Source organism: Alligator mississippiensis, chromosome 3, assembly GCF_030867095.1.
Source record: "Alligator mississippiensis isolate rAllMis1 chromosome 3, rAllMis1, whole genome shotgun sequence".
Classification (NCBI taxonomy): domain Eukaryota; kingdom Metazoa; phylum Chordata; order Crocodylia; family Alligatoridae; genus Alligator; species Alligator mississippiensis.
Genome location: NC_081826.1, coordinates 119,580,689 through 119,604,517, shown reverse-complemented (window position 1 = coordinate 119,604,517; position 23,829 = coordinate 119,580,689). Strand labels below are relative to the sequence as shown.

At 41.8% G+C, this 23,829-nt stretch overlaps 1 protein-coding gene across 1 annotated transcript in view; it reads right to left on the bottom strand.

The window, feature by feature from the left end:
• The window catches only part of GMDS (GDP-mannose 4,6-dehydratase), a 601,282-nt gene that overhangs the window by 359,935 nt on the left and 217,518 nt on the right, over positions 1-23,829 (bottom strand). Inside the window, exons 5-6 of the mRNA XM_019490465.2 lie at positions 8,056-8,248; positions 7,095-7,199 (exon numbers count right to left, since the gene is read on the bottom strand). Coding sequence (XP_019346010.1) covers positions 7,095-7,199; positions 8,056-8,248 — 298 coding nt within the window. The remainder of the gene's footprint in view (positions 1-7,094; positions 7,200-8,055; positions 8,249-23,829) is intronic.

The following is a 23,829-nucleotide window of genomic DNA, read 5'->3' as shown; positions in this document are numbered from 1 at the left end:
AATCTAAGAGGCTAATTCACAAAATAAGCATTACCCTCAAATCTGAGTAATTTTGAGGATTAGGAAACCTCTTAGATTGAGATTAAGACACTCAGGAATTCTGAGTAGATTTGCACATTATTATCCAGGAGTAGACTTGCACAGTAAACCTTGGGCGTTCTGAGTAGATTTGCACGTTATTATCCAGGTTCCATGGCGTTAGCTATTAAAACTACTAAAACTCCTTTTCAAACACATTGTGAAAAATATGTAGATGGCAAAGAACTTTTTTGTTTTGATTTATTTTAAAATGAAAATAAAATGCTTTAATAAAGATATCTTCTTTCCAACAGCTTGAAATATAAGAAAAACAATTTCTCCTATGGCTTCCTATGAAGGTTTTTGGTTAGATTTCTTATTGTGTAATGCTGTTTTTACCACAGAGGATCTTCAGTAAAGACACACTAGTATAAAGCTGTTTTGATGCAATTGTGAATCAGACCCCTCATCTGCAGAAAATATACTTCTTGAAAGTTTCCCTCTGCACAGATTATTCCACTGCGGGACCCACTGGTTAAAAAGTCTACTTTTCTTTTCTTTGGCCCAAGATATGTAAGCTTGCTCTGGGAGTGTTTAATGGCCCTTCTATATAAGGATTTTTTTTCAAAGTATTTGTTTCCATTTTCTTAAAACAGAATTCAAACTAATGGGCTACCTTTTAGAATAAATCCTTCAGGCCTTTCTTCACCCATTTCCTGACTCACTAAGTGACAAGATCAAAATACATTTAAATTTAGGACTGAGTAAATAGATTGACCTTTGGGGATTTTAATGCTCCTGAGAATCATGCTGAATTGCCTCACATTATTTACCCAGAATAGAGGTGTTGCATAACAAAAATAGTGCCAGATACCCCACAGCCCAATGATTATGGACCCCAAACTCCTTTATCAAGGCAAAAGAGGAGGATTCTATGTTTTTTAAGTTAGAGTCCCATTGAACCCTTTTATCTACTCTCCATTCCTCTGGTATCTGAAATGTTAAGGAAAAAGGTAACAAAGAAGTGAGCTCTTCCCAATTTTGTCTCGGTTCAGGTCAGACCCATTGACCAATCAGAGACAGTCAACATGGAAGACAAATTTGCTGGTGGTTTATTACTCATTCCTCCATTCTGTACTTGATCAACCCACCACACCAAGCTAGCAGTACACTGAAATGCATTTTGTCAGGCCTCCTCATTTAATGTGAATCATACAACATGGATGCACAGAAGCCAGCCCACAAGACAACTACAGAGGCTTTTACAAACTTTGCCTCTGCAAATACAGGCACTATAGCAAGCCTGGGTGATGCTCAAGAGAGATGTGCAGAACACTATGCAGGTGGAAAACTTCTGCATGAGAAACACTCAAATGTACAATGTACTAATGGCTAGGGACAGAAATAACACATAAAAAAGTATAAGTGATTGGAAACCAGTTCAAATCTGTAACACAATGGCTAGGGATAAACATTCAAAAAGCCTGAGCCTGAATTGATTCAATCTTTGCAGGTTAGTCTAACCTGGCTAGGCTGAACTAGTTGGAAACTGGACAGACATTCTCTTTGGACTGAGGAAATCCAGGCACATTCCTGCAGTGGCTCAAGCTAGAATCCGGGGGTTGCTACAGCAGCCCCCACTTCCCTTCTGCAGGGAGCTGAGCTGAGGGGGACATGGCCAGGCCTTGACAGGACCTCTGATTAGGGAGGCCTATGTGCACAGTCGCAGGCTTTTCTCCATTGGCTGTTCTAGGGGTGGGAGTGTTGTCAGCCCCTAGCCCCAGGCTAGCACTCCGAGGCAAGGGAGCGGGGGTGTAGTGCATGCATCTGTTGGTGATACAGAGCTCTTCAATCTCCCTCCTTGTTTCCTCAGATTGTCTGCAGCAAACTGACAGGCAAGCCAGCCAGCCAGGGGGCTGATGACAGTCTTTATCACCCGATTAGCAAAACAGTGGTCTCTGTCCCATTACTTCAAACTTCTTAAACAGCTTACTGGGCTGACCTGTTGATTAGCTCCAAAAGCCCTGCTCTGTCTGCCTGCCTGTTCCAGTGAAATTGGAGACTCACACCCAGACACCTCTCCCCATTAGTTAGCACACCATATGCCTTGGGTCCCTGGCACTGGGGTCTGGATTGTGGGAGAAGGGAGGGAGGGGGTTAGGACAGGGGGAAGCCAGGCAGGCCCTGCTGTGTCCGCACTTTCTGCCAGAGCCTTATACAGTATTAGCAACCACATGCTGGCTATGGTCTGTGTTATGGGAGAGAGGAAGAAGAGATGCCTGCTTAAGCAGCAAGTGCTGAGAGGGGAGGGGAGGGGAAGAGGAGGGGGGCATGGGGAAGTCAGCAGATCCTGCTGTACCTGCAAATCTTAGCTGGGGAGCTTAGCTGGGGAGCAGAGGGGAGGGGCCCACCCTGCTGTGGAGCAGAAAGCCTCACCCAACCAAGAGAGCATACCAGGATGCTGGGGGACTCTGATTTATCTTAAAGCAGCAAGTGGTCTGGGATAGACGGTGCATAAACCAGTCTGACCCAAATCAATTAAGTCTGATACTACATACAACCAGGTATATCTTAAACCAGTTTCAGTTATTCTGAAACTGGTTTATGTGCACTGAGCTTCTGTTGCGTTACAGGTTTAAACTAATTTATGATCACCTAAACCAGTTTATGTGTAATGTTTGTCCCTAGCCAATAGGGCTAGAGACATAATAACTGGTTGAAGTGATCAGAAACTGGTTTAAACCTGTAACAGAACAGAAGCTCAGTGCACATAAACCAGTTTCAAAATGACTGAAACTGGTTTGAGATCAACTTGGTTGAATGTAGTATCAGACTTAACTGATTTGGGTCACACTGGTTTATGAAACTTCTGACCCACACCCCTTCATGGTTCAAGTTAAATCACAGTGCTCCAACTTCCCAGCATGCTTTCCAGCCTTGGGCTGGGCTGGGCTGTGTTGTCTGCTTCATAGAGCAGGGCTTGCCCCGTCCCTCTGCTCCCTAGCTGAAAGGGATTGCTTCCCTGGGACTGGCATTTGGAGCCGGGGGAAGGGGGGGATGGGCTTGGGGCTTCAAAGACCCCTTTGCCCACTCAAACTTCCTGCTGGCTGCATCTGTGGACTACAAATCCTAGAGGCAGCTGGAAGCAGGAAGAAGTGATGAGCTACCCTCAGAGTCCTGCTGCTGTTATTTTGGACTACAAATCCCAGAGACCTTGGGAGCAGCAGAAAAAAGAAGCAAACACACAGCCCATGTTGGTTAGGTGCCAGAAAACAGTGCTCTATCGCCCCCTGGCTTCTGACCTGAGCCACTGCAGGCATGTGGCTGCATTTCCTCAATCAAATGCAAATGTCTGTTCACTTCTATTTCAATTTAGTCTCTGCAGCTTAGACTAACATGCAAAGACTGAATCATTTCAGCCTTGGGCTTTTTGACTGTCTGTACTTAGGCCCTTGGGACCTAGCATACATCAGTCTAACTCCTCATCAGATCACTGGGCACACTGCTTCCCACAGACCCCCAAGCTCGATGCATTCCAACACCACTCTTGATATAGAATTGTCTCTTAATGGCTCAGTGGAACACGGAACCTACAGTACTAATACCATACAATATTTGAAGGAATTCAGTTTTGTCTGCTTTTACCTTTCCAACCTCTTAAACTGGCAAGCAAACTACTTTCCGGCATTTTTCACTATTTTTATACCTTTTCCTTCCCAGACAACACAAATTATTATCTTTGTAAAGTTATAAAAGTTATGAATGGCTATTAAGAAGTTACTTTAGCTCTTTTTAGACATTCTGACACTAAAACTGTAGCAAAATGGCACCAACCTGTGGTTACTGCTACTTTCATTGCTTATGTTCCTGTTCTAATGGAGCAAGGCTAAATCCATTTCTAAGAAAGGGCTCCCTGTTCATGGCAAATGTGAATTTTTTTCCCCAGTAAAGCAAAGCTTGTAACTTCAAATCACAAACTTGCAATGTCTTTAGGGACGTTAAATGTATGAGGAGGAGGTTTAGGACTGGAAGCTATGTTGGACTGGTCTCAAAGCTGGAACAGAATGCCAGTACAGCCTGATGGATCGAAAGCAGGAATGGGTACTGAAATGTTTCTTCTTCTTCAAAATGGCAACAGTCTTTAGACAGGCATCCTGACTTGAAAATGAATTTAGATAATATACTGCTGACCCTTTAATTCTTAAGGCATACCAGAAATGCAAGAATCTGTCATTGCTTGTCCTGTTATACAAAAAGATTGTTGATTTTATTTTTTTCTTGCCATTTTTTATGGTGGTTGATCTGTTCTCAATTGTATCATCCTGTACTAACTCAAAATATGTATAGCAATCTGGATATTCCTGGTATCAAATTCCATGACATCATTAGAATATACTGCAGTGACTTGTTTACTACTGCATAAAGTATACACTCATCACCCCATAAATCAGGTATGCAAATGGATAATATCATGCAGCTATTTAACACTGTGAAACTATAGTGGGCTTGAAATGCATGAAGGGGGAACTGCAGAATCCAAAAGTTAATGCGACCAACAAAACTACTATGAGCTTTATTTAATACGGCTTTATTCTGGTTTTGTACCAAATAAATGTTACTGAAAATCAACTGCATTGCAGTGGTGTAGAAATGGAGTTAAGCCATATTCTATCAGATCTATAATTTGGTGGTGTTTTCTCTATGGAAAACTGCACAGAACTTTTCATGGAATTGTAAGGATCCTGTCATATACAATGCATGGATAGAGTGGTGACAACACATAGAGCACCACCAATCTAAATGGGGCACATAAAGATAAGTGCCAGGATCAGGGCCCCAGTAGTCATTTAACCTGCAATGATCTGCCCACACCCTACACTAGACAGCACAGAGAACATCTTTCACATACTAAACTTGATTCTCCTGGCAATCCAAGTGCCAAATTACTATAAAAACCCAGAATACTGTTTCTAGTGAAAATCTATGACAGTACTTACTTCTACAAAAGTCAAATAATTTGGACAAGTTAAATTAAATAATTTAACAATTTTCTTAAATATGTACTTTTTCCTTAACATGGTACCAAAGAATGTAAAAGATTGTGGCTGACTCTCTCTTGTTCTGCACCACTTGTGCAGTCCTACAAAAAAGTGGATATGTGATATCAATTTGCAGCAGTCAAGGATTTGGCTAAGTAAGGAAGTGATTCTAGCTCTGATAAGCTACCAAATTGTACACTAGTAAATGACCCCAAAAATGACCACTGCAAAAGCTGTGTTTAAGGCTAAGTATGACAACTAAAACAACCTGGGGCTGAATGGATTCAGTCTTTGCAGGTTAGCCTAAGCTGCACAGATTAAATTGAAACAGAAGTGAACAGATGTTTACTTTTGATTTAGGAAATGCAACCACATGTCTGCACTGGCTGAGTCCAGAAGCCAGGAGGCGCTAGAGCACAGCTCTCTGGCTGTGTGTTCACTTCCTCTTCCTGCTGCCCCCAAGGTGTCTGAGATTTGTAGTCCAGAATTACACCATCAGGACTCTGAAGGGTTGCTTATCACTTCCTCTTCATGCTTTCATGAAGTAGTCCACAGTTGCAGCCAGCAGTAAATTTAAGCAAGGGAAGCTGTGTTTAACCCCTCCTCCCTGGCCCCAGACCCCAGTCAGGGTTTGTGGTGGGGAATGTCCTTCCCCTCCCCCTGCAGACTGGACTGCATCCCCAGCTGGGCTTGCCTCTCCCCCCCCCCCCGACCTCCCTTGTCAGCCAGCCCTCACTGCTCCAGCTAGAGAGCAGAGAGACTGCTCTCTGGAGCAGACAGCCCACCCCAGCCCAGGGCTGGAAAGCATGCTGGGATGCTGGGGGGACTGTGATTTAACTTGAACCAGGAAGGAGTCTGGGACCAAAGTTCCATAAACCAGTTTGACCCAAATCAGTTCGCATTCAACCAGATTTATCTTAAACCAGTTTTAGGCATTTTGAAACTTGTTTATGTGCACTGAGTTCCTGTTCTGTTACAGATTTAAACCAGTTGCTGATCACTTAAACCAGATTATGTGTAATTTCTGTCCCTAGCCTAAATGTGCCTGGGATCTACACTTTTCTAATTGAGTTTCAATTATGGTTTATGATATAGCTGTCTGTATCATCATCATCATCTTTATAGGGTTTTGTGCTAGAATGGAATTTACGTAATTATATTTCCCTATAACTTGGATTTACTTTTCATTAGTGACAGACCACAAGAAAATGTTTCTAAAGTGAAAATCTGGCTTCTTGTTTTAATTCAATTATCTTCTTAAACAGTACACTTGAATACAATTCTAGAAGTTTATGGGTAGTAAAAATTTTTCACTGTATATGGTGAAAATTCTGGTGCATAATTTACATTCCAGATTAGTATTAACTGTTTATTTTTACTGGGAAGAAAACAGTTATTAAATGGGGTATACAATCATCTGTATTCTACCCTTTCATATTGGTATTAAGGACTAGCTGGTATTACAATAAAAGATAGCTTGCAGCCCTGAGAAAGAACTTTCACAGAAAATGAGATGTTCTTTAATCCACAGTTTTATACATACTAGGATGAATTCAGCACCTATGAATTTAGAAAAATTATTATTTTTACCCCTTTATTTGTTACTTGTGTGCAAATTAGACATTAAATCGTGCCTCCTTTCCACGTGCAATTGCCTACTGTAGCATTTAAAATACTGGTCTTTTAAATGTCATCTTTACAAGTTAGCATTAACACACCTATCAAGATGAATAGGCAAATTCACAGAGGCTGTTTTGATTAGTCTAGGACAGTACTACTTTAGTTCATATGCAGAAGGATAAAGTCAAAACCAAAAGGGGTTGGAAATAGAATTTATGTTTGAAAGTGAAGGCATGCATTCTGCAGACGCTAAGTCTATCTTGGGGGTCATATAAACACATCAAGCAAGCTGGGAGTTAGAAACCCCTGCTTTAGAACACTGGTAAATTTAAATGAAACCTGTGGATATATTGCTTCTTTTTTTACTGCTCAGATGTACAATGGGGTGGTAATAGAGTTTTTCAAAGATTTTCTAACCTCTCCTGGGACTCTCATGATTGAAGAGAATGCCATTCACAGCAAACAGATTGTAGGCCTCCCTGAAGTTCACCACAATCCAGTAGGCATACAGTTTTGCTGCTCCTAAAAAAAATTAAAAATATTATATACATACCCCAATGCATGTGTATAAAATATATATGAAATACACACATATGCACACCTACTACATATACACAGAGTGAATAAAGTCCACCTTTCAACAAAGCAAATTAGAGTTTGATTAATTCCCTTAGTGTGTCATGTTTCACCATGAAAAAAACATCCAACCTAATAAACAGTAACTGAATGAGAAAATAGTCTTTTCTATATAGCTGTAGTGCTGGTCAGGAAGTGTTTAAGCACCTCTCACTTGTTTTCTTATGCACACACAAGCATAGCACTTTTTCTTTTACAATATAATTAACACAGCCAGACCGTGTGAAATATGCCACTGTGGTGACCTCTGCTAATAAAAAAAATGACATTGGGGGAATAAGAGAGAAAATCTGGTGCCTTAGCATTCAAACTGATTTGAAACTTTATCACTATAGTCTTCCATGCACATTGCTTTAATAAGTGTTTCAAATTTAATGCAAGTTCATGAGACAAGTGAGCTCTTGGGAGATTTTCATTTAGGCAACAAAAAATATGAAACTTTATCACTTCAGTGCTATCTTACAATCCTTCATGAAGAAAGGACTACTCCTCCCCTGAATCTTTTGAAAAGAATTCTCCATTCCAGATTTGAATGAACAAGGTTTTGTGAAGTGAAATGGTAATTTCCAACCCTCAGGCAATGGCAGTGAATGCTTTTTATATAGTAAGTCATAAAGGTATGCCTCTAAACATGTCTAGTCACTTTTGTTCTATCTTCATTTTAATCTCACACCCTAATTACTTCAGCCCTGAAACATGAGCACAGTGGACAGTCAGGCATACACACACTAAGAATACTCACCATATGGTGATCTTGGGTAAAAAGGGGTGGTTTCCTTTTGTGGTATTTCTTGCACTTTCCCAAAAAGTTCACTGGTTGAGGCTTGGTAGAACTTCACAGAGTTGATAAGGCCACATGTCTTAATAGCATCCAAAAGCCGTAAAGTGCCAATTCCATCAACATCAGCAGTATATTCTGCCAGGTCAAAAGAAATCTTGGGGGAGGAGAGAGAAGAAATAAAAACAAAAGACATTTATTTTGGGCAACCACAAATTCTGTAAGTATGCACAACAGTATCACATTTATACTATATCTGTAACAGAGCCATCTATACAACTTTCAGGATGAATTTAATTTTTAAACTTACAAAAATTGGCTGAACACTTTATTTTTCAAAATGAACTGATAAAACAAAACTTGCCCCTACCCCTGATCACCCCCAACCCCACAATGTTCTGCAATTTGATGACACAACTAAAGAGCAGAAGAAAGCACAGGGAGCCAGGGATCTGCTGCCTACTGGCATTCACAGCCCTAAATGGTCCTGAGACATAGCTTTAGAGCTGTGACTTACCTTTAATGTCTAAAATAGCTGACAACTGGTCTCAGGTAATTTTGGAGGATTTCAGTGGGGGGAAGGGGAGAGTGGTGTTCCTTTCTCAAGCTCTCCCAAAAACTCATGGTCCCAGCCATTTGACGTACCAAAATAAGAAGACTTTCACAGCATGGGTAGCAATAAAAAATAGTTTACCCTCCATGGAGTTCATAATCATTTTAGCGTAGGTCTGATTAAGGCAGAAGCACAAAAGACAGGTGCAGTGGGGTCAGCCGTGTTAGGGTATTAGATCCCAAGCTTTTGTTAAGGTGTATCATATATACTGTTTCTAGTTGCCATGGCCATGTGCAGATGTTTGGGAAAAGTACCATGTTACTGATGTCCTTGTATCTGCTTGAATATCTCCAGAGGGAGGAGCAGGAGAGGGAGGAGATCCTTTGTAGAGAGGGAGGATCAGGAGCTATGACAGCCAGGCAAGAGACTGCCTAGTTTACACTCACTGCCAGAGAAAAGCTTGGCCTTCGCTATTCTGGGAGTAAAGGCTGGCTGTTCGGGTTTATAGGACAAGCCACTAGCCATTGACTGATTTTGGGCAGCTCAAACAACTAGATTCTATTCCACCCTTCCAAGCTTTTTGGCTGCACATTGAAATTTAGAAAAAAAGGGTTGACCTTTTCCCACATGCCATCAACTCATGCTACCAAAAAGAGACACTATTCACAGCAGATGGAGCAGAACTGTATTCAATACTATGAATAGTTAACAGACCTTTTAAACTGCCATAGCTAGATATTTGAACTACCATCCCACTGAAGTACAGTGTAGTTCACACTTCTCAGATATTGTTTCAGGCTCTTTGCAGATCCAGAAAACACTACATTCATTTCACGTTCTAAGTTGTTTTGTACAGTCATAATAGCTAGAGACACAGCAACTGAAACCAAGATAAGTAAATCAGTTGTAATTCACACCTCTAGTTATTTTGGCGCAAACCTGAATTTTGGCTGACTTCATTATTTCAAAATGAGGCACTCTTATTCCAAAATATATGTTAGCTCACAGAGGTGCACATAAATAACTAAAGCTATGAATTAAAAGTAGTTAGTTTAGCTATTTCAGTTCTAGTTATTCTGTAGAGCAGGGGCAGGCAATTATTTCAGGCAGAGGACCACTTACTGAGTTATGGCAAGCCATTGAGGGCCACATGACAGGCAGCCGGGGCAGTTAAATATTAATTTTTCTAAATGTTTTAGGGGCCCTGTGGGCTGGATAGAATGGCCTGGGGGCCACATTTTGCCCACCTCTGCTGTAAAGGCAAGTTTCCAGTGGTTTTTTTGTTTTGTTTTTTGTTAATGAAACTCGATATTCTGAAGAAAATGGAAATCTCAATGAAATAAATAAGTTGGCAAAGAAGTAAGTATGTAAATAAATAAAGGAGTTGGTTTATCACCCTGATGCGACCAGCAAACAAATCAACTAGTGATTTAATGGAGAGGAGTAACCATTTTTGTGATGTGTTCATTTTAAAACATGGCAGCCACTTGAACCTTATCCAAGTTTTGAAATGCTAGACTAAATCCTGGGAAAATGCATTAGCAAGCAGGTGATCCAGTCAAAGGATATGCTTATTACATCTCTCCAATTTGTTACATGAAAAACATTTATGGTATAAAGTCTTATCTTTTGAAGTAAATGGCTAAATTCTCCCTGACTGCAATGGGGCTAGGACAGGGGTGTCCAACCTTTTTGAATATGGGGCCGGATCTTGAACTTCTTATCACCCAGTGGGCCGGCAGGAGCGGGCACTCGCACGGCCTGTCCAGTTCGGCCACAGCCTGGGGACGCACGGGTCAAGAGGTGCCGCCTGACCTCGCTGTGTCCTCCCTGCCACCTGGGCGGCCTCAAGGATGCTCCCACACCTGCGCACCTGGGCTCAACAGCCAGGGGGACATGTGGGGACTCTACAGGGGGGTGCGGGATGTGCAGGGACACCCCCCTACTCCCTCTCCCCCGGGGCAGCCAGAGAGGCAGGGGTCCTTCTCTCCCCAGGGCCCGTGACTCACCACCCCCAGCGCGATGTCTGTGGGCACAGGGAGGTGGAAGCAGTGCCGGCTTCCCGCCCCAACATGGGGAGGAGGGGCAGCAGCATCTCCTGCAGGCCCAGCTGCAGCATCCCTCCGAGCCGGCATCCACGCCCCCTGCACCCACCCGCTGCACTGAGACCTGCTCCAGCCCATGCGGCTGGTGGGGACCGGTGCAGGGCAGGGCCAGCATGCAAATGAGGAAGGGAGGAAAAGGGCTAGGAATGGAAACCCTGCAATGAGGGAGAGGGGAGGAGCTGGCATGCAAATGAGGAAGCGAGGGGTGGGGCGAGGAAGGGACACTGTGAAATGAGGGGGGAGGGAAGGAGCCGCACTGCGTTGGCAACGTCAAGCTGACGCGGTGCATGTGGGAACCTTGTCCCTTCCCCAGCCCTTCAGCAGCCATTAGGAAGCTGCTGAGGGGCTGGAGGAGGGACAAGGGGTGGGAATGAAAGTAAACAGCGTTTACTTTCGTTTCCCGTCGCAGCACCGCGGGCCACAGAAAATGGCTTGGCGGGCCGCATGCCAGCTCACCGGCCATATGTTGGACAAGCCTGGGCTAGGATTTCCTCTGGAATATGTGTTATTTCTAGTATACTTACCCACTAATAATAATAATGCCTTCTTAAATACAGTTTGCTGACACCTACTGCCAGACAAATGGATAATAAACAGGGTGCAGATGCTCATAACTCAACCATTCCAAGACATCAGAGATTGGGAACCTTTTCACAATGTTGTGAAGAGCTGTTGCTCTGGTATCAGAGGGCAAGATGAGGGAGTAAGCACCCAACACAGCATGTCCCTCAATGGGTGAGCTGGGGGCATGTGGGGAAAGGGGAGAATGCTTGCACTTATGCTTTGGAAGTCCCAGGCGTGGGTAACCTGTGGCTGCCGGTGTTGTCACTTTTCTGTTTTCCTTTGTTTCCTAAACATGATCTCAAACTTCAGTAGCCTGCATATGACTGAAGTCTGCAGTATACATGCCTGATTTGTGGGTAGGGAAGGGGAGGTGGAGAGAAGTGCTTGGAGCCTTCCTTTTTGGTTCTCAGGGATTAGAGGGGCATGATGAGTAGGGACCTATCTGAATCATGGTGGGAGTTCATGGTGTATCACTGCCTTTAATCTTGCTCTTTTTGTTGTACGCCTCCCCCCTGGCTGCATTAAAACCACGGCATTAATTGCCTCTTGGCCACTCAGCGGTGTGGGGGAGGAGGGGCAGAGGGGGGGAGAGGACATGGCAAAAAGAGCAAGATTAAAGGTGCTGCTGTGCCAGAAACTTCCGCCATGATTTAGGTAGGACTCTAATGAAAAGGGTCTGTGGTCAAGTAGGTAGTGCGGACAGAGATGGCTGTTAGAAAGACAGATTTACTGTACAAGAAATACAAGGGAGCTCATTGATAAAAAGTGCCAATGAAAGGGAGAAGGAAGTGGGGGGCAGGGGACCAGAGTTCTGACTACATACCAGAGTGGCCAGTTGCAGCAGTGTGTGTGGGGGGGTTAATGTAGTGTGGGATGCCTGGAGGACTAACCAGAGCCATGTCACAGAAGGCTTGGTGTCCACATGTAATAACTGGTTTACAGTGAACTAGTTCAAATGGTAGTTGATTTTCCAGGTACATTTTCAAACCCTTCCAGGTGGATTTAAATTGATTTAACAAGCGTGAATGCCTGTTCACTTAAGATTTAAACTGCATTTAAACCATTCTAAGTGTTGTGTGTGTCCATGCCCTCAGGTGAGTTCAGCTAAAGGGATAGAATTATTATTTTTTAAATCCTAGATTATAAATCCCCTTTCCAAAATGAACAATGAGCCTGCAGTAGTAATATGGGAAACTGCTCTTACTGGTTTATGCACACACCAAATACACAGTGCATGTTTTTCCCTATTGCCTTGTGAATGACCTTGACGTTCACCTGGAAAAATCACTCTCCAGGGTGTGAGGTAATTCTGCATCCATGTTTGCCCAGTTCTGAATGTCTCCTGAGTAGTAACTGACAGCTTTGCGTGTATTTGGTGTTTTTGAATTGTGAGCTATTGTTCACTAGGGAATAGGCTCAGACCACTAACTTCATTTCAGATAGGGCTGTTGGTTCAAATAGAATGGTTCCCAGGAAAGTGAACAATTCTGGCCTTGGACAAAATTAGAAGTGCAGATATAAAACTTCTCCCTCTATTCTGAACTATTTATCACTTCACATAAAAAGGATAGAAAAGAAAGAGCGATGACAGCAATGGTGGTAGCAGAGGGTGTCTGAATTGCCATCAGTTATTCCTGACTTCCTGATGAAGCAGCTGAGTGAAAAAGCATCAAGTCCCCCCAAAGGGCACATCCAAATATTAAAGAACTCAATGTTATTGTTCCTTTAGTTTTATGGCTATCATGGCTATGGCAAAACAGTAATAAATTATTTAAAAATGCAACATAGTTTCTTAAAGAATTTTTAAAAAGCATATACAGGGTAATTTACAAATGAAATCTGAGTAACACTTTGAACAGGTATATCTAATCAGTCATCCTTCTGTAACTGCCCTTAAAATGGTTGAAAATCCTACATATTTAAAATGTTAATTGCATTGAGAAACATAAGCTCTCATTATGAGTACCTTAGTTTTGAACTCAACTGTGGGAACCTAAGCTAAGTACTGACAGTCAAATAGACAAGGATTAATTGATTTTAATCTTCGCAGGTTAGTCTAAACTGTGTAGATTGAACTAATAAGCAAATGAACACACATTTACTTTTAATTCCAGAAATGCAGCCACATGCCTGCAAATGGCTCAGGTCAGAAGCTGAGGCGGTGCTAGAACACATCTCTGTGTTTGGCTGGAGCAGACAGCTTGGGCCAAGGCTAGCCCATCTGCCTGCCCTGTGAGGGGTGGTTTGTGGGGAAGGTACGAAGCATCCTGGGATGCTGGGGGGCTGCGAGTTAACTTGAATCTGGAGGGGATCTGGGGCACAAGTTCAATAAACTGATTTAACCTAAATCAGTTAAGTCTGATACTATGCCCATCCAGGTTTATCCTAAACTGGTTTCAGACATTTTGAAAGCAGTTTATGTGCGCTGAACTTCTGCTGTGTTACACATTTGAATCAGTTTCTGATCACTTATACTGGTTTATATGCAATTTCTGTCTCTAGCCCAAAGGGTTGGAAGCAACAAAGCAATTTTTGGAAGCATTGTTAATGCTCAAATTTTTAAGTACGTGTCTGCTTGCCCTACTGAAGAAATGAAAAAAGACACTGGTTTACAAAATAAATCTGTCTCATCAAACAAAATACAGCAAAGAAAAAGATGAAGTTGAGAAAAAACAAGTTTAGGGACATAAGGTAAAGGGAAAAACTCTTAGATCATAAGCAGTGGACAGAACAAGATTTATGACTCTTCATAAAACACAAGTTCCAATTATGCAGGGTGTCGAGCATGATATTTAGCACCTTGTAGGATTGGTCCCAGAAAAAGATAGACACAAAGTACACTTATACATGAAAGGCTCTCCTATCTGATGCTGAGTGCCTTCAATTCATGTTCATTTCAACATGATGAGTTCTGAAATTCAAAGCAGATTCCTTCTAGGATCAAATCCAAATTGTGGAATTTATTGATATTTGTGTAAACTTGCTAATATAAAATGGCACCACGTGGTTTAGCAATAAGAAAATGTTTTAAAATTGTTTAACATCTTTTGTGACACAAAACAGGCACATGACTCACCTCAGAGATCATGCAACTCAACTAAAAAAGATGACAACCCTTTTTACGTTGTGGTTTGCTATATTCTGAACCTGCAATTTTTTTTTTAATTGCCAGCTTCGATCTTTACACAAGATTTGTACTTAACGGGGTAATGTTTTAAATATGTTTCTTCCCAATTGATTGTTCAAAACTAAGCTTAGCAAGGTCTTTAACAAGATTTAAAAGCTTACTGAAAGCTATCTGAATGAAAACATATGGGACTTTTACCCTCGAAAAAGAACACATTCCTATCATGTCTATGGATAATACATAAAGCATACAGATTTACTGGTACTTGGTTCTGACCACCGTGTTGTCAGTAATGGCTAAAGTTGTGAACATAAATACTAATTTAGTACACTTACATAGGCTTGGCATTGTAAAATTTTTCATTGCTCTGTCATTAAAAACAATGAAAAAGATGGACTGAAAGCAAAACTAGCATGTGCTAGAAGGATATCATTCTGAACTGAGTCATGAAATGCAAAGTTTTTTAAAAATAAATTTGTGGGTCATGTATGTGTGCGTCTCTTCAGTTGTTTTTCAGCTGCAGAATGTATGGGAAGGGGTAAATGCTTCAGACACAAAGCCTGTAGATCTTTAAAAGGGCTATTAAAAGATTGACAGTGTGAGACACTAAGGGGAGGAGGAAACTGGGTAATGTCAATTTCAAATAATTATTTCACTAAAAAAGCTAAAGTTGGATAATTTATTAGTAACAATAAACTGAGGATTGTTGCCACTCTTAAAAAGCTTATGTCACTCTCAAAGCTTCCAGAAAGGTTAACCTGAGAAGCAAATCAGGAGAAAGGGAAAAGACTGCTGATAAATGTTCCACGGTTCAAAAGGGTGTCTGCAGTAGATACTTTCTTGAATTCCTTAAATCAATATGGTGCATATTGACTATTTATTGTTCCTTTCTTTACCAATAAAAGCACTGGGATCACTTATACCATCTTAATTAACCAACTGCTCAACTCCTTATGAATAGGCATCTAAAAGCATCTAACTCCAACACAGGATAAGAGTCAAACATTCCTAGAGAGGCCTAATATACTGAAAAAAGAAATATCATAGGGCATTTCAAGAAATGAAAATAATTTTCACAAAACAACGTCTACAAAACCTTCAAGTGAACTTATAAGAAAACATATCAGCTTCCTCTCATAAGTTCTTCTCAACCACCTTCCCCAGACAAAAAGTAGCAGCATAGAGGATATCAAATACAAGAACCATGAGAGAGAGAGAGAGAGAGAGAGAATACCAGAATATTTCAGCAGGGCCAGGACTTAAACTGTCAAGTCCTAAATGATAATAAGCTATTTACTGTTTAGTGATGCTAAACTGCAAGGAATAATTATTACTCTATATAATGAGAACCCATTAAACTAATTACTTTAGAAATCTGTTCACCCAGATGCGAATAGAAGCAGCATAAGTAACCTAGAAAGTTGTATAATGAAATAAATGGAGTTGTTCAGCATAGTTTTCATTCCAAAGCTTCAGCTGATCTTTTACATATCTGAGGCCAGGCCACCAAGAATCTTGACAATAAGGACTGACACCTTGAAGCTGATTTATCATCTTACAGGAAATGAGAGCAGTGGACAAAAGAAGGTTTGATGTACTCCTGGGAGTCTGCATTGTTGAAAAGATATGCTACAGTGTTCTGTACTAGTTCTTGTTCCCTAAGCACTGAAAGTTGCATAGCCAGATGAGTTGTATCACTTATAACCATAAAAGGGATGACAAAAGTGTGTTGGTTCTAACCTACCAACCTACACACAAAATCATGGGCTAGTTGACAGGTGAACTGGATTCTAGCATAATTTTGGGAGTCAAGGGAGCTTCAGGAGGTCAAGGGAGGGGGCAGGAAGCATAATCAGTGCAGATGAAATTCAGAGGTGTGGGCTTTAAATATGCTCTATTGTATATGGATGCATGCTGATTTTTCCATGATTTAGAAGCTTGACCAATTTTTCCTGGGGACCAGAGAACAACCCTCCTGCTGAAAACTTTCAGGGTCTTTCTTCAAACCTTGAAAGTGCTAGAACTTTTTAGAGATAAGCAGATTGGCATTATTAAAATGAACAATTTTCCCCTGGCCTCTATCAAAACTGGATATATCCCTTTTACTGAAACATTAAAAGATTATATATATCTATATAGATATACGTGTATCTATCTATCTTATCTATCTATAGATAGCTATATATCTATATATAAAATCAACCTGAAGCAGAGAGCAAGGGTGGGAAAATAGACCAGCCTGAATGGTCAGTTTGATCGTTCTAAACAAAAAAAGGGGCTTATACTCAGTAAACTATTATAACATAGGGTTTTCCTAAGACTGCCCCTTGTAGCAATGAAGATACAATTTGAAGCACAGTTCATTTGTTCATTGTGTGTGTGCCACAGTGCCACCCACACACACACACACACACCCCCACCACAGACTTAATCTTAGTCTTTAAAGCAAACTAGTAGTAAACATCAGACAGATGAAAAAGATGTGCTGTCAAGAAAAGCTACTACCTGCAAGTTATTACAAAGTTTCTAACACCACATTTCTTTATTAGAATATCAGTTGCCTTTCAGATTTAGTTTAATGATATGAAGACTTAGGAGATCATTTACAGCATTCTATTTTTTATCTTTGCTGATTATATAGAGATGAGACACATTTCTTGGAATTTATTTTAGAAAATCAGAAAGATGCCACTATCAACTTGTTTTAATGCTCAAGTGATATCGTTTGAATAGGAAGCAGCAAATATTAGTTATGGATACTAAAGGTGTAAGGCTTGATCCTACAAGATGAGTCATTTACGGAGAGACACCTCTTATGAGGCACACAAACCATCACAGAATTAGGTCCTTAGTTGGCTACGGCTCTGTCTACCTTTCATCATCTCTCCTCCACAGTTAGGCTTATATATAGGAATGCTCAGATGTGATAGTAATAAAATGCTAGAGAGGAGGAGGGATATAATAAAACATGAGATTCAGAATGGCCATAAACCTTTGTCACAAAAATGTAACCTCCCCATTAGTTTTGCTTATCTTCCCATCCATTCGTTATTAATTTGATGGAATTGGGGAGTTGTCAGGGTTATGTGATGCAAGGAATTTATCTTGCAGAACAATCTCCAACCCACTGTTCAAAGAGTCTTTAGTTTCAAATTACAGAATTAAGAAAAAGCTGAAATGAAGAGAGGGGAACTTTTTTGTTCAACTACGTTTTTCAGTGGACATATATGTTTACCCCACTCTGCTAAAGCACAATAAAGCATGTAAGCAAAGCCAGGAACGGTATGGCAGTTTGAAATGTTGTAACTTCAATGATTAGTGACACTATAATACTCTGAAAGTTTTCTTACATAGTGAAATCCAGCCGTGCCAGAAGCTTTAAACACTATTCAAAAAAAGGCAAAAGGGGCGACTTGTGGAGTCACAAGAGAGCATTAGAAAGGGAGATGTAAAAAGATAGCCAATTCATTTTGTTTTATACACACCAGGGGAATAAAGGACTATGAATAAAATGTGAGAGGGGAAGGAGTCATTTTGGAAATTTTCTTTCTGTTCATTTCCATGGATAAAGTAATGGATATGAAAAGTACTTATTATTTAAAAACCTATCCACAGTTAAAACATATTTTCTTCTTGATACGGTATGAAATTCGTCCATTTATTGCCTCCTGTAATCTGGTGATGCTTCCAGAACATGATGAAAGATTTTTTTTTTAATTGAAGAAATGATGAAAACTCCACTACAAGATATTTGAATGTGTACATGGTAATTTAAACTTACCTTTCTGTTTAATGAATCTATGGCAACTAATTCCTAGTTTTAATTTACATTCAAAATATATTCAGTGTTAGCCAATGTGGCAGCACTCTTACCCATGCAGTGGCTTATACCACTTTTATTTATGGCAGTGATTGACAGATTTAATACCCACCAGATGCAAGATGACACCACAATAAATGTAAAAAATTGGGACTTCCTATTGAATGAGAGGCAGATGACCGATTTAATTCAACGGTTTCTGGACATCATTGAATGATTATCCCTTAAATTCATTCATTACAAAATAATTTCTCATAAAAATACCTACAACATTTTTTACTCAGTTTATTTATAAGCCAGCTGCTTACTATGAGATTCATAAGCCACAACATTTTTTCCAGAAATATTTTCATGTTATAATAAGCTAATGTATCTGTTCTGACTATTCATAATGATTCAAAATTCATAGTGAAATTTAATAAGGGGACAATGACAGCAAAGCAGATTGCTGGTTGCATTCACTGAAAATAATACATGCAAAATGGTTTTGTAATGACATCCCATATCAGCAGGAGACCACCTCCAGCCCTTGAGCCAGATCTGACCCCACAAGGCCATGTCTTCCAATTAAATTTCTACAGGTCTGAAAATTTGGCAATGGGTAAATGATGGCAGCATTAATTGCTGCTTCCCTGCCACCAAACTTCCAGACCCATGGGGGCCTCTGAATACTAGATAGTGCTAGTAGTGGGGTCGCACTACAGCCAGATCTGATATGTGGGACTATGTGGAGGCACAGCTGGATTGGACAGGTCAGACCACACCCATGGACTGATCCTATTCATGACTCTGTGCTGGATCTGGCCCACAGACTAGCCCTGTGCCATGTATCAAGTTGGAAGGTTGGACACCACTGTCATATATTAAAACATAGAGAAGAGGCTCTCAGAATTCAATATCACAGCAGCAGGATCATCAGCTGATTCCCTGTTACCAGTGTCACAACCCAAGGGTGTGATTTGGTGTGTGTGCACTTCGGCACTGCTAAATTATTTCCCGCCACTCGGAGCTTTCTTTGCAAGGTGCATTTCTTAGTTGCAAAGAGAAATGCACAGTGCAAAGGAGTTCCCGCCACCTGCATGCAAATTTGTGTCCCACTATTGGCCAGTTCTAAATTATTCCCACGTGGCGGCTAGTGATTGGCTTGCTAGCTGTATAAGAGGCTTGAGTGGTTTCCACCCAAGTTGGAGGACTCCACAACCATCTGGAGGAGGAGAACTTCACGTCTCATGAAGATCTCTAAGCGCTGCGGAGCCTATCGGACCCAGCGTGTACCTTAAGAAGGCTATAGGGGTCTGATCAACCTCTGGCCTCTCCCCGTCGCCGAACGATCCCTCGACGAACCCCTTCCCTGCGTGCAAGTTCCATGGAGCCTAGCAAACTTCGTGTGAGTGTATCCAGAGCTCTTTCTCCGAGTTGTTTTCTTCGGTTGACACAACGGGCTCGCGTGTTTAGAGCCTTCAACTGGATTGGGCTAGAGGTTCGCGTGGAAGGAACTCTTGTCCTCCTCTCTTCTTTTCTGTCTGTAACCGCAACTCAAGCAAGTTTTCCAGCCTGCACCGCGACCATCTTTGGTGTAAGTAAAATAATCTTTAATCAACCGCTAAGCGTCCATGCCTAATTCTAGTCCGCTGGCCTGCATTCCCCGACCTGCGTGCCAGGGCTGCTGGCCACATCCCGTGCCCCCGAGAACCTCGGACCGCTCCCGGCCAACACAACCAGGTGCTGGAATTCTATGTGGAGATGTGGACTAATATAGATGTGGATAATATATATCACTTGTTAACAATCTTCCTCTAAATATAAAGGAGGCATGACTCATTGGGTTGAGAGAAAACAGAGTGAGAGCCAGATCATATAAATGACACGTGGCCTAAGCCTAAATCTAAGCCAATGCTCATTCATTAATGCTCCAAACATGAAGCCAAGTTCTGGTCAGCCCATTCACAACATGTTTAAAAGTGGAAGCAGTCGCTCTGTGAGCCTTTGCACAGAAAAAAAACATAGTTCCTGTTTGTTCACAAGGTGCCCCCATGCACAGTAGGGGCAATATTAATAAGGGGACTTTGGATGCCTAATTACTTTTTTAAGTACCTAAGCCTCAGATTTCACTTAGAAACACTGGCATATGCAAAAAATCCTGCCTAAACCCTGGAGGTACTCAAACTCCCTCTGTAGGTAGGTTTTTGCTGCTAATGTCCTGGCTTCTAATGTTGTGTAGGAATACAGCCATCTAAACCCTAACCATGTAGAACTGCTGGGCACACCTTCACATCTAAACCCTATTATTCTCCCCGTTGCCACTGACAAGGTCTGGTCTTTTAGATGTGCTCAGACTATGCCTACCAGAACCAAAACAAGTCAGGGAAATGGTGTTCTGATGCCACTCAACAGCTCACTGGGAAATGCTACCAGGATGTATAGAAACCTAGGATTAAGTTCCTTGTCTTCCTTCAAGAGCTCTGAGCATCTATTTCCCTATTCCTAAGGCATCTCCTGGTTGCTGGGCAAAAGGAGGGCATCAAAAGCACCTATCCTCCAGCCGTGGCTTGAAAGGACTTGCTTTTATCTGATTTCTGGAAGAAAGTGTTTGGCTATCTAATTGCAGTAGGGCAGTGGCGGACTGAAAGGGAGGCAGGGGGAGGCGGCTGGGCCCTTTAGAGTTCTTATTGCATGACATGACTAAGTATTGCTACAAGAAGAATGGGGGTGGGGAGCAAAATGCAAGCATTGGCCCCCGGGTGCCGGAGACTCATGGTACATCACTGGCAGGAGGGGATTCACAGGTGTAAATCCCAAAGAAAGAAGCACCAGCTAATATGGGGCTGTGAAGTCCACTAATACAGTGGACCCTTTAAGACAGTGATTTTTGAACTTCCTGCACTCATGGGACCCTTTCATATCACTCCTGTTACTGCAGAACCCCTATCCCTGGCTCTGTGAGCCACATGGGCTGACATGGAGCCAGGCAACTCAGCCCAGCAGAGGCAGTGCTCTGCCTCGCTTTAACTCCAACCTCTTTGCAGAACCACTGATGATGCATCACAGTTCGATGGAATTGATCTTAAGAGTTTAACGTTTCAACATTCACATAAGTTTCTATTGTGAATCTAGTCCTAGCTATTCTGTCAGAGGGCAGAGCTCTGGCAAAGAAAAGCAAAGGCCTCCTCCCTCTCTGCTGGCCCACAAAACCACCAGACATGGAGCCCTCTCAAAGGGTGGTGCAACAGCTGCATTGTTTGGAAACTAGAATTACCTTGGGGAGTGCGATTAGTACATGGCCCTCCTTTTGAGAGTTCTGGATGCTGCACAAGGCAGAACATAGCTTAAAGCACAAAGGTACTGCCAGAAGTCATCTCTTCCCAGTGAGAGTAAAGTTACTGGATTTTTATTATTTATCACTTAAGAAAATTATTTTTTGGGATGATTTTCTCCCACTCACTTTCAGACCCAGAAAGCTGGCTTTGGAAAGTTAAAAAAAAACAAACATGCAGCTGTTTCTCTTTTATCCAACAACTGGGGAGAAGGTGCTTCCCCAGCAGTGAAAAATGGCTTTACAATTAAATAAAATGTCGTACTTGGCTTTTATGCAGCCTTGAATACGGACTAGTGCCCTAGTTATATTCAGAGACATGTGGTTCAGTAATAAATACAATCTACTGAACAGGTGCAGAACCTCCAAATCACACCATTTCTCAAGGAGTCAATGAATTTCTCAAGGAGAAGCCACTGCACACTAGAAGAACTTGCTGGAAAATGGAAAGTGTGGGGGGATTTTTTGTTTGTTTGTTTGTTTTTCCAAAACTGATTTTTTCATTCCACTTTTGGCTGAGATTTCATTGACTGAGATTTCTTACTCAGCCCTCCAAATTATATCAACTGTTGTTTTGTTCCTGTTTTTTGTAATCAATCTGTACATTAACTGACATTAAAACTAGAAAACAACCAGCAACCAGTGGGATTTCATTTTCATTCCTAAACTGCATCCTTAATTTTTCAAGGTCACACTTAAGCATGATTTGCAGAACCTTTCCACGTTTTCCACTGAATGAACAGAAATAAGAAAGGGGAAACTTTGAAATAAGGAGTCTTTACTACTGTTGTGTTGTAAAATGACCATGTCTTCTCTATAAAAGCTCACACTTCTTCCTCCGCAGGAATTCCTTAAGTTTTTTGGTCTGCAAACTAAAAAAAAGATCCCAACAGTCCCTCTGTGCTTTTCTATACCTAATATGGCAGAGGTGGGGACTCAACTTCCTAACACTTCTGGCCACAAACCAAAACCCTGACAGGGCTGAGAACTGCAGGACACAAAACTCTGGAGAATAGTGGTGATGTGTAGGGGGTACACATGCACCCCCTGAGAGCGCTGGTGCACCTCCTGACAGCAGCATTCTTCACTTAGGTGATGGGGGGGGGGCAGGCGAGAGTGCTGGTGTCCCCCCTGAGAGCACCGGCTGAGAAGCACCAAGAGAAGTGATTCCCATGCCCCCCTGTGGCCAACTGTGCTGACTGGGGAGTGGAGACGTTCTCCCGCAGCTGATCACACTGGCCTTGAAGTGGCAGCAGGGGGACCCCCCCCCCCCAGTCGCTGAGTTGCACATGCTCCAGAATCAGCACTCTGCACTCAGCACTGCCGCTCAAATAACTTGCCATTAAATGACTTATTTGAATAAATAATCAGCAAGAACAGAACACAGAAAACAGAAATAAATGAGCAGATAGAGAAAAAAGTGTGTTTTTATTTAATAACTACAGTTTTTTTTCAGCAGCCACATTAAAACTGCAGAGGAGTTGCATGCAAGCTGTGAGAATAAATACTTTAGACTGAGAGATACATGTATGTGATGAAAATGGGAGCTCAAATATCTAGTTTGGATAATGGCTGGCTCCATACTTGAGACAATAATCATTTGATTCTAGAAGTTCAGAGAGAAGTTCAGATAAAGGTGTGATAGGATATAAAGCATGATCCACACAATCGTGTCTTTGACCATGTGCTTGGTAGGAGGCGGGATTCATAGATTGTAAGGCTGGAAGGGACCTTGAATGATCATCAGGTCCATGAGATGCTGCAGTCTGCTGGAGCACAGTAATTGCCACACTCCAGCAGATTCAGTTAAATCGAGCTGGCTTCGAGGCACTGTAATTACAGCACGTAGGAGCAGCCTCACTGCTTGTATATATTCGCCCCTAGTTTTTAATTCTTGTGCCCAGATCCAGGCCCAATTCTGGCATGCAACTACAGAACTCCATAAACTGTCACACAGGGAAAGTCCTGGTCCAGCCACAGGCTGGCAGATGCTCAGTGGCAATTAAGCAGTAAAGCTCTAATGGGTCTTTACTGAGCACATGTAAAATATTTTTTCAAAAACTAGTGCCACACTGGGATGGATTTTCACAGAGACAGCAAAAGAAACATCCCTGATAGAAAGGCAACCACTCCAGTAAATTTCAAGTCCTTGGTCTAAAGCCACAAGTCATGACAGCACTCTAAAGAAGAGGACATAAGAATTTGTTTAAACTAACAAAGCGGTTCTCCTCTCCTTCCCACCCCCCATCCCCAACG